The sequence below is a fragment of the Orcinus orca genome, chromosome 1 (genome assembly GCF_937001465.1).
Source record: "Orcinus orca chromosome 1, mOrcOrc1.1, whole genome shotgun sequence".
Lineage (NCBI taxonomy): Eukaryota > Metazoa > Chordata > Mammalia > Artiodactyla > Delphinidae > Orcinus > Orcinus orca.
Window position 1 is genome coordinate 183,328,205 of NC_064559.1, and position 14,072 is coordinate 183,342,276.

Below are 14,072 nucleotides of genomic sequence, written 5' to 3' on the forward strand. Positions count from 1 at the left end.
AGGCCATGTGTCCCTGCCAAGCAGTGATGATTGGACTTGGATAACCTGATTAGAAGGAGAGTTGGAACTGGTCATCTGAAAAAGCAACGATCTTGGGAATAAAAGTAGCTTGCGTCAGTATGTGTGTAAGAGAGTGTATCAGTTACCTATAGCTGCATAACAAATTACCGCAAACTTAGTGTCTTAAAACAACAACATTATGACCTCACAGTCTGTGGGTCAGGAATCAGCTTGGCATAGCTGGGTCCTCTGTGCAGGGCCTCTCACAGGCTGGGATCAGGGTGCTGGCTAACACTGTGGTCATCTCCAGGCTCCACTTCTAAGCTCACTCACGTGGTGGTTGGCAGCATTCAGTTCCCCCTGGGCTGTTGGGCAGAGGGTTTCCATCTCCACTGACTGTCGGCTGGAGGCTGCCCTCTGTTCCTTGCTATGTGGGCCTCTCCATGGGGCAGCTCACAGCATGGCAGCCAGCTTCCATCAGAGCAGCAAGCCAGAGGAGCCAGAGAGAGCAGAAGCAAGACAGAAGTCACAGTCTCTTGTAACCTAATCTCAGGCATGACATCCCATCACTCCTGGGGGCGGGGGTTAAAAGCAAGTCACTGAGCCCAGCCCACACTCAAGGGTAAGGGATCACACCAGGGCATGAATCCCAGGGATGGGGATAATTGGAGCCAGTTCAAAGCTTCCGACTGTAGAGAATCAGGGCGGGAAAAGTAGCAGAGTGAGAATGGACCCAAGGGAGAAACTGGAGAAGGCAGTCTGGATATCAGAAATTATCTAGAAAATAAGAAATGTCTGGAGAGTTGGAAGAGCTGGACATCAGCAATGTTCTTAAGGGCAAGAGTAGCTAAGTGGGGACAGGGGGAGAATCTGGGAGCCATGGGAGGATGGAATAGCCGGGGAGCAGGAATAGCTGATAGTGGGACAGGCTGAGGACGGCAGGAGTGGGCGGCAGCCAGCTTGCTGCTCCGATGGAACCCACTGAGGGCTCTGGGCATCTGAGCCCTTCCAGGCCTTCAGCTTCGGGGCAGATAAATTTGCAGGAGGGGAGTGGCTGCTCGTCTATGAAGGCGCCCTCAGGCCCTGTGCCCAAAGGGGGCATCCCTGGCACTCAAGAGATTCGGGGCTCAGGTGGAATCTCGAGTGGGGTGCTGCCTGCTGCTCCGGGGCTCCCTCCTCCCCCAGGCGTGCTTGGGTCTCCAGGAGCCAGTCTTGGAGGGGACAGCCCTTAGCGCTAGGAAACACCTGGAGAGGAGAAGGTCCACTTTCCTCCCAGCCCCCTCCCCCCGCCACTCCTGGCAGTCACAGCTTCTCCCCCCGCCCGCAGCCCCGCGCCAGCCTGTTTGAGCGCACCCATGCCATCACGCACACTGGAGCTGGGCCGGGTGCCAGTCAGACAGGCTGACATCACAAACAGGCACAGCCAGACTTGGAAACAGCCAGGGACAATGAGGCCTGCAGAGCCACCTGTTCCCCTGGGATCAGCAGAGGCAAGGCTGATCCCTGCTGGGAGCAGGAGCCGGCAGGCACTAAGTTCCCAAGAAATCTCATGAGTGCACGCACCCAGGTCTGCCCAGTCTCCCCAGGCAGCAAGCAACATGGAAGCTTGGCCCCCTCTCCTGGCCCCAGGCCCTCTCTGAGTCTCCCCAGCCAGGTGGGGCACGCACAGCAGCCCACCCACCAGGCCTGATCTCAGGGATGCTGGTTCCATATTCATGGAGGAGCGTCCTGCCCAGGATGCTCTGGAACGAGAGGCTGAGGGGGTCTGTGGACCACCTGCTCTGACTGCCCCCACTCTTCTCCCCTCTCTGCAATTCTCACCCTGCTTCTCTTTTTTTTTTTTTTTTTTGCGGTACGCGGGCCTCTCACTGTCGTGGCCTCTCCCATTGCGGAGCACAGGCTCCGGACGCGCAGGGTCAGCGGCCATGGCTCACGGGCCCAGCCGCTCTGCAGCATGTGGGATCTTCCCAGACCGGGGCACGAACCCGCGTCCCCTGCATCGGCAGGCGGACTCTCAACCACTGCGCCACCAGGGAAGTCCCCTGCTTCTCTTTTACTGTTTTGAAGGAGAACAGACAGGAGCACTTGCCTCAGACAAATCTTCCCCTGAAGCATGGTACATAGAGCGACCTGCTTGAAGTGGGAGTGGGAGGCCCAGAATCCACCGAGCTTTGCCCTCATCAGCCCCTGCCCCTCCCCCCACCTTCACAGTGGCTTCTGCGAGGCAGTGCAGCTCTATGGTTAGGAGCATGGGCTCTGGAGCCAGATGGCCTGGGTGAGAAGCCTGGTTTTGCCACTTTGTGTCTGAGTAAATTAGGCAAATTGAGGCACAGGTAAACTCAATTTTCTCATCTGTAAAATGGGGCTAATGACAGTACCTGCCCCCTATGATTGCTGGGAAGAATGAGTGAGTTAATACAGGCAAAGCACTTAGAACGGGACCTGCACATGTTTAATTGTTCAATAAATCTTAGAGAAAATTAATTTTTAAAAGAACAGCCTGAAAACTACTTGCGCCGTGGCAAAGAGCCAAGTGTTTCCGGGTAGGTTGGCTCGACTCAGGTTTATGACTCAGCAGCTGTGTGTTTGGGGACCTATCCGCCCAGGCCCTCAGTTTCCACATCTGCGCAGTGGGTCGCACTCCCTCGCTCTGAGGACTGTGCACAAAGTTCAGAGACCCGGGCCCTGCTAAGGGGTGAGCTGTGCTTGATCCCTGTGTGCTCAGTACCTGTGTGTGCATCACCACCCCTCATCCCTCCCCACGGCCCAGAAATCCAAGATCTCCACTTTCGAGAAGATGTGGGCCTTCATGAGCAGTAAGCCCTCGGCACTGGTAAAGAACAACGAGGAGGGCGTGCAGCGGGCGCTGACAGCCGACTACGCGCTGCTCATGGAGTCCACCACCATCGAGTACATCACCCAGAGGAACTGCAACCTCACCCAGATCGGGGGCCTCATCGACTCCAAGGGCTACGGCATTGGCACGCCCATGGGTGAGTGTGGGGCTGCAGGCGGGAGGGTGGCGGGTGACAAAGGGTGAGCGACACCGCCGCATCCACTCATGCGCACACGTGGCCCCCTGCTCCCTCTCCCAGGTCACCCCACTGAGCCTTAAAACCCCACTGGGCTGTTTCCTCAGCCCAGAAACAGAAAGGCAGAGCCACAAGCCTTGCGAGGTCAGGCCTGGCCTGAGCAGAGGAGACCTGGGCAGGCACAAAGGTGGGGGGTCAATTCAGAGGTCACGCCTCCTCTCCCTGACCTCACCCCTGCTGATGCCGCCCAGATGCTCTGCAGGCCTACGGAGACAGGGGTTCGTAGGCAAGACTCTCCACCCCAAATCAGGACCCACCCAGACACCATAGGTGGATTTCAAGAGGGGCCTCCTGGCACTAGGGTCCCCCTTTGGGTGAGCGTACTGAGAGGCCCAGCAGTGGTGTCTGGCACCCACCAGGGTACTGACAGGGGCGCACAGGTGGACTGAAGGCTGCTGACAGCCAGGTTCCTCTCTCCCCCGCTCAGGCTCCCCATACCGGGACAAGATCACCATCGCCATCCTGCAGCTGCAGGAGGAGGACAAGCTGCACGTCCTGAAGGAGAAGTGGTGGCGGGGCAGCGGGTGTCCTGAGGAGGAAAACAAAGAGGCCAGCGCCCTGGGCATCCAGAAGATCGGGGGCATCTTCATCGTCCTGGCCGCCGGGCTGGTCCTTTCTGTGCTGGTGGCTGTGGGCGAGTTTGTATATAAGCTCCGCAAGACAGCAGAGCGAGAGCAGGTAAGCCCTCAGGAGCTGGGGCCTGTGCGGGGAAGGGAAGGAGACGGAACGGGGTCTGCGCTGGTTTCTAACCCCCTATGTGCCAGGTGCAAGGTGGTGTCTGATCCCATCCCCACCGTAGCCCACTCTGAATCCAGTCCACCAGGAAGCCCTGCCAGCCCCACCTCTGCACTGACTCCGAGCATGTTTTCCCCTCAGTGTAGCTCCACACCAGGCCACACCCATCCTGTCCAGCTGGATCATGCACCAGCCTCCAGTCTGGCCTTCCTGCCTCCACTTTTCCTCTCGATCAGCTGCTCTCCATACAGCAGCCAGTGTCCTGTTTAAAACTTAATTCAAACCGTGTCATTCCCTTGCATAAACCCCTCCAGGGTAATTGTCGAAGCTTCGTGATGCTTACATAGGGGGTTCATTATACTCTTCTCTCCACTTCTGCATATATTTGGAAATTTCCATAATCAAAAGTTTAACCAAAATAAATAAATAAATAAAGAGATAGGAGGGCCGGCCCAAGCTTGCTAGGTTCAACCTGTCTGATTAATTCATCAACTGTGGTTAGGTAGTGGTTCTGGGTCCCAGTAGCAAATTGGAATCACAGGGAGAAAGTGTTTTAAGTGCTAATACCCTGGCCTCACTCCCGGAGACTGTGTTTTAATTGGCCTGTGGTAGAGCCTGGAATAGGCTTCTTAAAGTGTACGGCATGATTCAAATGTGCACCTTGAGTTGAGGGCTACTGGGCTGCGGGGAAGCTCCTCTCACAGCAAAGTTCAAAGAGATTCAGGGCAACTGTGGAAGGAGATTGCAGTTAAGTCATATGCATAAGATGCACTTACACATCCATCCAAAATTAAATGGAGTCCTTTATAATCAGGACGCTTGAGTTAGCAAAGAGGAGGGGCAAAGATAATTCTCGGTGTTCACACGGGTGTAAGAAAAGGGACATGTTCCCATATTGCTGGGGGGAGTCCAAGAGGGTAAGTTTCTGGATGGTAACTTTGTAGTATGGCCAGAGTCTTTAAAAGTGGCCATGCTTTTGACCAATTTCTTTTTTTTTTTTTGCGGTACGCGGGCCTCTCACTGCTGTGGCCTCTCCCGTTGCGGAGCACAGGCTCCGGACGCGCAGGCTCAGCAGCCATGGCTCACGGGCCCAGCCGCTCCACGGCATGTGGGATCCTCCCGGACCAGGGCACGAACCCGTGTCCCCTGCCTCGGCAGGCGGACTCTCAACCACTGCGCCACCAGGGAAGCCCCAGTTTCTACTTTTAGAAATGCACCCAATGGAAGTGGCCAAGGACATGTGCAATTTTATTGACAAGGTTGTTTGTTGAAGTGTTAACTATAATGTGAAAAAAACCTAAATGTCCAATAATAGGGAATGGTTTAAAAAATTATGATACATCTAAAAATAACAATCAAATTCTTTGGGTTCCATTAGAATTACATTACAATTGGAATGAGCTCCAAATTCCACCGAAAAGCCTATGAGATCTGGTCCTTGCCCACGTCTCCAACCTCCTCCTTCCCACCCTCCCCCCTCACTTACTCTGCTCCATACACACTGGCCACATTTTTAGTCCTTAACCAAGCACACTTCTGCCTCAGGGCCTTTGCACATGCTGTTCCATCTACCTGAAATGCTCTTCCCCCAGAGCTCCATATTCTTAGAGTCTTTTGGTCATTCAGCTGAAGCTCAAGTGGTCTTCCCCACCTATCCCCCCTCCCCACCCCACTCTATCCCATTTCACTGCTTTATTCTCTTAATAATAGTTATCCCTCTCTGAAATTATTTGTTCACAAGTTTATTATCTACTTCTGTCCCATCATTAGACCATGGGCTCCTAGACCATGGGCTAGGACCTTATCTGTCTTTTTCACTGCTGTGTGCCTAACACCTGGAACAGTGCTTGGCACAGAGTGGGTCTCAGTAAATAGTCTCAGAAGCAAGAAAGGGAGGCGAGGAGGGACGATGTCTGCATTTAGTAGGGAAGCAAGGGGACACTTGGCAAGGTCACACAGCTGGTAAGAGGCAGGGACAGAATTCAAAGCCAGGTCCCCCTTCCCCTTCACCACACAGCCTACCTACAAACTGTCTCAGTGCTGATGCCCGGACCTCCCAGCCCCACTGCCTTCTCGACAAGCTGCAGGACAACCTCTGGCAGCTGGTCTCATAGGAGCCACTGTCATCAGATACCTGTGGGCAGTGCTGCACTTGAGCTGTCCCTCTTGGATATCCACAGGGACCCAGGCCAGAAGAGGCCGCTGCCACCCACAGCCCTACAGGGACCTGCCTCCCAGTTGAGAAATATGTACTGAACTTCCCTGAGTGGGAGCGCGGTGACCCTCCCCTCAGTTGGAAGCCCTTCCAGCAAGGTTACCCATATATTCATCAAATGTTTCTTAAGCACTGACTCTGAGCCAGGCCTAAAGCTGGGGGCCGGGCTCATAGGGATGAAACTGGCTGGTTCCTGCCTTCAGAAGCTAGTGGAGAAAAGTCAGGCGGGTACATTCCTCCAACATGAATGTGCATGCCAGTCAGAGCCACAGTTGGCTCATCCGTAACATGGGGCTAAGATGATACCACCTTAGACTCCAGACAAGGACGTGACGTTCTGTAGGCTGCTACTCAAAATAATCACCTTACAAGGGGCAGGAGGCAGGTGGGGTAAAGGTGTGAGGGAGACCCGGTAGCTTCAGCACAGGCTCTGGGAGGAAGGGGGGGAGTTGGCTGGAGTTGCAGGGTCGGGCCTCACCCATGTGCCCCTTGCCCTCCCACCCCGTACCCCCACCCCAGCGTTCCTTCTGCAGTACCATGGCCGACGAGATCCGCTTCTCCCTTACCTGCCAGCGTCGGGTCAAGCACAAGCCGCAGCCTCCCATGATGGTCAAGACTGACGCCGTCATCAACATGCACACGTTCAACGATCGCCGGCTTCCAGGCAAGGACAGCATGACCTGCAGCACATCATTGGCCCCTGTGTTCCCCTAGGCACAGGTGGGGTGGGGACCACAGGCCTGCAGGCAGGGCGGAGGAGAGCAAAGGACACTGGAAGGAACATCCCCAGTCCCCATACTGGGCTTGGGGACCAGAGCTGCTGCCTGCCTATTGGGCCAGGGGTCCTCTGCCCTTACCTACTAGGAAACCAGTAGGCCCCCAGGCCAGCTCCTCGGGCTTCACCCTCCTCTTGTTTCTTCTATGGGTTTCTAAAGCTGCCAGCCAAGACAGCCAAGGCCAAAGGAAGCACATGCGTCTCTCAGGCCAAACTCATCTGCCCCTCGACTCTCTTCTCCAGTCAGAAGTTTCTACCATGGCCCTGCAGGGGCCAAAGAAAATGGGAAACAGCTCTTATATTGCCACTCCTTCCCCGTGAGCCCAGGCCTCCTGGAACTTGACTGTGAGACCAGAGACACAAACCTTGGGTCCCTTGAGGATCTTATAGTTTGGCTGCCAATGGGAGCTGAAGTTGGGGATTGGCCACCCCAAATGCCTGGGCAGAAGGAAGACTTCATCCCCCAGGGGCTGCTTATGTGGTCCCGATCTCCTGGACTTGACACCACCCATGGAAGCCCCTGTTTGGGCAAAGTTGAAGGCAGAGAGCCCCATAGAGGAAAAGAGGAGTCTGGAGGCTGGGGGAGAGGAGGATACACAGAGACCGCCATTTTGAATTCTTCTGGACAATGTCCCAATGGGTCCTGCTCCTCTAGGAGGTCTCTAGGAATGGAGGAGTGGTCAGAGCAAATTCTTCCCCACATTCCGGCCAGAGGAAAGAAGACCCCCTGAATCTCTTGCAAAGGATGCCTAGAGACTGAAACAGTATTTGAAGCCCAGAGAAACAGTGGATTCCATGGAAATCCCTCAGGCCCTCGAGCCTGCAGATTGTACTTCGCTGGTTACCAAGCTGTTTTCTAAACCCTGGTGGCATTAGAGAGCTTGAGCTCTTTGCCATCTACCCTTCAGCAGCTCCCCATTCCTGGCCAGTTGACCTTGACCTTCTTCTGTCATCATGGAAGGAGGGAAGTAGCCTAGATTGAAGTGAACGTCATCACCCCTCCTCTAAAGAGAATCATGTCCTGTGGCACAGGCTAACTCTGGGGTAGATGGGGAAAGCCAGAAGGGCCCTTACGAACACCTGGCCTCCTGGACTTGCCAAACCTAAAGATGCTCCCCAGGAAAAGCAAGTGTTCAGGAGCAAAATAGCCTCCCTGATAGGGGCCCCCATGGTGGGGAGGGAGAAGCTGCCTCCTGGAGAATTAACCAAAGGCCCCACACAGAGACACAAGGCCCTTATGGCCCCTGGTCTCTTGTCTGGGGTAGTTGGGACCTTGTGGGGTTTGGGGGTTCAGCAGAGATGAGGTACAGTGAGGGGTTGACCAGGTGATCTGTGGGTTCCAGCTAGCTGTGACAGATACCCTACAGGTCTGTGACTCTAAGATTCTGGGAGATGAATGAGACATGGAGGGAATAGGAACAAAGTGTCCTTAAAGAGAACACGATGGGGCCAGCAGGGCTGCCCGTGGCCAAGGGCAGAGGGCAGGTTTTGAGCAACGGAAAGGGGCCTGGAGACTCTGGACAGGGACCCAGGAGATACCAGCCACACCCCTCCACCACTCTCCTGTTTCTGCTTGGGGACCCTGGTTAGGGAAGAGCTACATTTAGGTCTCAAGAACCTTCTCAGCTGGGGTGAAGGGTAATCTCTGACTCCCCTCAGGACTCCCAAAGCAGGAGAGCACAGTGGACTCCTGTGATAAATACCGTCCCTCCTCCAAACTGAGCTGCAGGGCCAAACCGACTGGTTCCCAGAATCACAGTGGCTCCAATAGGCTCTGTGCACTGGAGGTGGGAGAAGAGGGCTGGACATACCATGTAGCCAACACACGTCATGATAGGAAAAGCCATGCTATTGTGAGCTCCTGGGTGTAGGAGTGTGTGTGTGTCTGTGTGTGTGTGCGCGCATATATGTGTATCTTTGTATGTCTCATCTTTGTGGGTTGGGCACGAAGGGCAAACTAGGGCAGGTGACAGAGTCCAGGCATGCAATAATAGGAGAATCCTTTGGGTTCTGACGTGTGTGTGTGCATGTGTGTGAACTGGGGGTGAGGGAGACAAATATCTGGACAAGCCGCAGGACCCCATACATGTAAAAACAGGAGAAGCCATGTCATAATGGGGTTCTGGTGAGTATACATATGTTTGCATGCGTGAACGACTGTGTACGCTTGTGTGTGTGTGCGTTTGTGCACCAAATGGCAGAGGGTGGAGAACAGAATAACACCTGCAAACATTGCCAAATATGTTTAAACGGAGAAGCCATGTCATCAAGGGGTCCATGTGTGAGCGTGCGTGCGCATGTGTGTGTGCAGTGGAGGGCAGAACCAGACAGACATGTAGCACAGGGCAATGCATGTTGTATGTGAGAAGCCACATGGGACTGGCGTTCGTGTGTGAGTGCGCTCACATACGTGTGTTCGAATGCACGCATATGTTCCAGCTCACAGCAGGAGCAGAGACGGACAATCAGGAAGGCAGGGAACCAGAGTGTGCAAACACTTCTGTTGTGGAGAGATCGTTGTCACAAAGATTTGCCGAGATGACATAGGCATGGGCACGGGGAGACCGGCCAAGTGGAGGCGAAACGCTGCAGGGACTCACGGCCAGTGACTCCTTTGCTCTTGGTAGAGTGGCCCGTTTGAAGGGAAAATGACATTTTTTTGGCAATTACCAGATAACCAGATTCTGATGAAGGTATCTGCCGATTTTTTCTCACCAACCACAAACATGAACCGCTCTCTTTATCCGGTCTAATTTCATAGCACGTGCCCACATCCATGTTCATATCACACACACGTGTGTGTGCTTTTGTGTGTGACATGCCATGAATGTGTCATTTCTTCTGAGGCTATGCACATAGATAGACTGTGATGGGAAGGGCGACAAGGAGGTGGAGTGGGTAGGAAGAGCTTCATCGAAGGAGGAGAGAATGCTGGAAATCAGAGGCACAGTTCAATTTGGGAAATCCCCTGAAAGGGACTGAAATGATTTCTCGAGTCCTACACAGGGATGGGAGGACACGCGGCCTGATCTCGCCTCCCATTCAAGCCTTATGTCCGTGTGTGTGGATAATGTCCAAGCTCTGCCTGGTGACCTGTTTGTCTCTGAGACCAGCCCAGCGTTCAGAGCGCAGCAGAGCCTATTTCTGCCCACATGTGAGCTCTCTCTCTCCCGGGGTACTGAAGGTGCCACTGCATCTTGGGGATGGGGGCCAGGGAGCTATTCCCAGCAAGGCGGGTCATGTGGAATTAAAGTTCAGGCCCACCTGCCCGCAGACGAGGATCTGAGCCGCAGCAGGTGCACGTGGGCAGGGGGAGCACGCCCACACGGAGGCACTGAGGTCAGTGGCTGGGAGTGATGGAGGCATCAACACTGGTTTGGATGGAGCAAAGATGAGACCGGCCCGAGCAGGTGCTGGCCCGTCCCTGTCTGGCCCCGCATGCCGGCCCTGAAGAAAAGACTCCCCTACCTTCTACCCCCATCCCCTACCCCAAAAAGCCAGTGCCTCCCCTCAGCCTGATCAAACTGGCCATATTGAGGGGCAGCAGTGAAGACACACTACCCGCTGAGACCATAGGGTTTGGGGCCATGAGGGCTCCTTATCTCTCTCCCCTTGACCTGTATTGGTCTCTCTTCTATGGACAGTTAAGAAAACCCTGAGAGTTTTGTCACCATTCAGGTGTCTTCGAGTGTCTCTCAAGAGGCGTAAGGCCCTGGCTGAGGAGCTGACGCTGAATCTCTGAAGCGTGGGAGCCACCGCCCCACTGCCAGGACTCCGCCCCTGCTAGCTGAGCACATGGGCTCCCCGCAAGGCCCCGGGCCCCGGTGGAGGGCAGGTCCGGGCCAGGATGGAGGAGGGTGGCAGTGGTGGGTGGAGGAGGGTGGCAGTGGTGGGTGAAGGCTCCAGATGGTTGGAAGTCACTCCCCTCCTTAAACTCCAGGAAGTCAGAAGTCAGACGCAGGCACGCCCCCACCCGGAACAGTGGGAAGCTCCCTCCCCCCATCTTCTTGCTGGCCTGCTGCGTGTGGGTGGGCTGGACGCTGCTCACTCAGTGTGAAGCCCACCCCTCCCCGAGCCCTTCCCAGCTCTCTGTGCAAACATCTGGAAGTAGGACCCACTCTGGCCCACGTCCGTGGTCCTGTGTGGATAGCCAGCTGGGAAGGGCCTTGCGGTCTGGACAAACATCTATATGGACTTTTAACATCTGAGATGGGCCCGGCCCCGTGGACAGATGCAGGAAGTGAGCCCAGCTCTGTAGACGGGCCTCTGGAATAGACACATCTGGAACAGTCCCAGCCTGGGTGGACACATCTGGAGCGGGCCCAGCTGCTTGCCACAGTAGAAGGGCCCTGCCCTCTGTCCCCGGGCCAGTTTGAGCCGAGCCTTCATTCCAGTCCTGGCTTTGCCCTGGAGTTAGAAGTTCAGCGCTGAGACCATACGTGAAAGTCACAAAACTGTTTTTGATAGAAGGTTAATGTTCTATACATTATATATATGAATGTAAAAAGATATATATATATATATATGCTGTATGTATATATATATATGCACAGTGTATATATGACCTGTAGCCCATGTGTATACACACCCTTCCCCGCACGTCTGCACACAGAGTGTACATAACCCAGCCAGTATGGGTGGGGACCAGGTGAGAGATGGGGGCTGCAGCTGCGGAGTGTGGGATGGACGCCACCTGGGGCAGGGGCTGCGGAGAGCCCCGTGGGGGAAGGGAAGGGCCTGCGTACATCAGAGCTGCAGACCCTGAGGAAGAGGGGCCGGCAGATGGCCCATGCACAGCCAGTGCCTCCTGGGGATGGGCAGGAGTGGCCCAGGGGCCTTGGCTGCATTTGAGAGGGTCTGAGGCAGAACAGCTGGACCTGGGTGTGGGGAGCAACGTCACACCAGTGCTTGGCTCCTGAGTCGATATGACAGCTCTGTTCCCAGGGCAGTTGCCAGGGAGCTGAAGGGCTGGGAAAGAGGGGTCCACTGCCTAGACCAGCTCTCAGTACCTGCCTGCCCAGCCGCCAAGGAGGTGTCAGGCTCTGCCTGAAATACCCTAGAAGGCTGGAGCATTCTAGGTGGCAAAGGCCTCTGCCTCACGTTCTCAACCACACGCAAAGGCACAGCTCACAGCTAAGGAAAACCCTTTTTAAAGAGAATGGCCCCCTGGGCATTGCCAGCGTGCCAGTCTGATGTCCCTGTGCCCTTAGGTATTGACCTTATCCCCCTCCCCTGTCTTCTAGAACAGACCTCAGATCACCCCACAGTGTGTCTCTTTTTTACAGATCAAAACTGAGGCCTCCAGCAGCTATAGACCCAGCAATTCCAGCCAAGAGTTTGTCCCACCTCAGACAACCTCCCCAGCCCCATTTGACCCCAAGGTCAGCTGTCAGGGAGTGACCGGGGAGCCAGAGATGTGAGCAGAACAGTGACATGGGGTGAAAGAGGCGAAGCCAGGAAGGCGCTCCTCTCCAAGCACAGCCCATGCCATCTGTCTGCCTTCTCCCCTGCTGCACCTCCCCCTGCAGGGCAGTTGGCAGGGTGCTTGTGCCCCCTCCGCCCCTGCAGTACCCGCAGGCCTCCACCCCTGCCCCGCTCAGATCCATCTATTCTCACTCCAATCCTTTAGCTAGTGGTCCTGTTGCATCACAGGTCAGAGCATCTCTGGAGCACGCAGGAGAGAAATGGTCTGGAGTGGGCTTGTGTGTGGTCAGCGGCCTGCCCTCTGCTTCGGCCCCATGCACCAGACTGGTCCGCACTTAACTCTGGGTCTGCCTCTGGGGCCCTGGCCAGAGCACATCCGAACCCGGCGCCCTGAGGAAGGGTCTGTCCTGGCTCCAGGACAGGAATCAGAGGCTCCAGGGGCCCCCGTGCCACTGTGCTCCAAGCCCCCAGCCCACCTCTGCCTGGGCCAGCTTCCTGGCTGGGCCTCCCACGATGGGGACTTGGGTTCCCAGCCCCTCAGCTGAGCCCCCAGGCAGCCCCGTGTGAGACCACTGTCCCACCAGCCAGACCAGAGTGCCTGGACGCCCCTCCCAATACCACTCAACATGGTTCCCACACACTGGTCTCTGGGCCATTCAGGGGATGCCCTTTGTGGACATGCAGAATTTCTATGAATATAGTTTTTTGTAAACATTTTGTAACAATTTGGGTTTCATAGTAACTGTGTTACTTGCCAATCATTCTAGGCTGATGTAAATAAATTTCCAAACAAATCCGATTATTTTCCTTTTTAAGACACTGTGATATATCAAAGTGCACAGTTTGCTGTATGAAGTAATATGGTTTTAAATTTTAAATAAAGAAATGTTTCTAGAAAACAGGAATCCCTTGAGATGTGTTTTCTGCTTCTCTTCTCTCTTTAGAACCAGAGGGTGCTGCCAGTTGAGTTGTGCCATTCACCGGGGCTGACTGTGTCCTGGGCAGGGGACCCTGGTGACGAGCAGGTGGATGGCTCCAGCCCAGGCTCCCGGTTCCCATTGCAGATATTGACATGGGACATCCATATTGACACCATCTGACCTCTGTCTTCCCTTCGCTTGGACACATTCCTCTCCAACTCATCTCCATCCACATAGCTACCTTGGAAGCTGCCAGGTCCTGGTGTGACCCTGTCCCTTTGGCAACAGTTGGGGAGGCTGGGTGAGCCTCTTATCCAAACTTGGCCAATCAGAGATCTTGCCTGAGCTTTTTCAAACTGGAAATGAGAAAGCGCTCGGTCAGTTACCCTCAGGAGATGGAAACCGTACACATAGTAAAGGGTTCAGAGCAGGACGTTTTAAGCAGGAAGGGATTGGATATGGATATTTACAAAACCAGTGAAAGATGAGGGAGCAAGATGGGCCTCCAGTGGCTCCCAGAACAGTACAGAAGTGACCCACAGGGGAGCGGCCCCCTCTGAGACTGGTACTAGAACTGGGAGGCAAAACACACCAGAGCTACAATCCAGGGTTCAGAAAGCCTGGATCAAGAAGTTGAGGCCACTGCTATCCCCATCACAATTGCTTGTCATCACCCAGGAAACGGTAGTGATGCCGCTGGAAAAACCTCATGTCTGAAACAGCCCATAAGGGGGCGGGAAGAGGGGCTCTGCCTCATTTCTGCCTTCCAAATCTCATGTAAACAGATTTCATAGGCAGAGACTAATTTGCATCCAGAAACTTCCATGCTTCCCTATGTACGACATCATCATAATCATAGTCCAATCAGCTGTGGTGGGGGGGCGGGGTCACATAATACCATCATGGTACTC

The 14,072-nt window shown here is 54.8% G+C and overlaps 1 protein-coding gene across 2 annotated transcripts in view; it reads left to right on the forward strand.

Moving 5' to 3' along the window:
- Window positions 1-13,146, forward strand: part of GRIK3 (glutamate ionotropic receptor kainate type subunit 3) — a 239,892-nt gene extending 226,746 nt beyond the window's left edge. Inside the window, exons 14-16 of one of the 2 annotated variants that reach the window (XM_004266449.3) lie at window positions 2,771-2,993; window positions 3,520-3,770; window positions 6,562-13,146. In XM_004266449.3, coding sequence (XP_004266497.1) covers window positions 2,771-2,993; window positions 3,520-3,770; window positions 6,562-6,756 — 669 coding nt within the window. In that variant the 3' untranslated portion in view covers window positions 6,757-13,146. Of the gene's footprint in view, window positions 1-2,770; window positions 2,994-3,519; window positions 4,151-6,561 lie in introns of those variants that run through there. The other variant, XM_033422124.2, reaches the window with a different exon arrangement.
- Window positions 13,147-14,072: the final 926 nt, after the last annotated feature.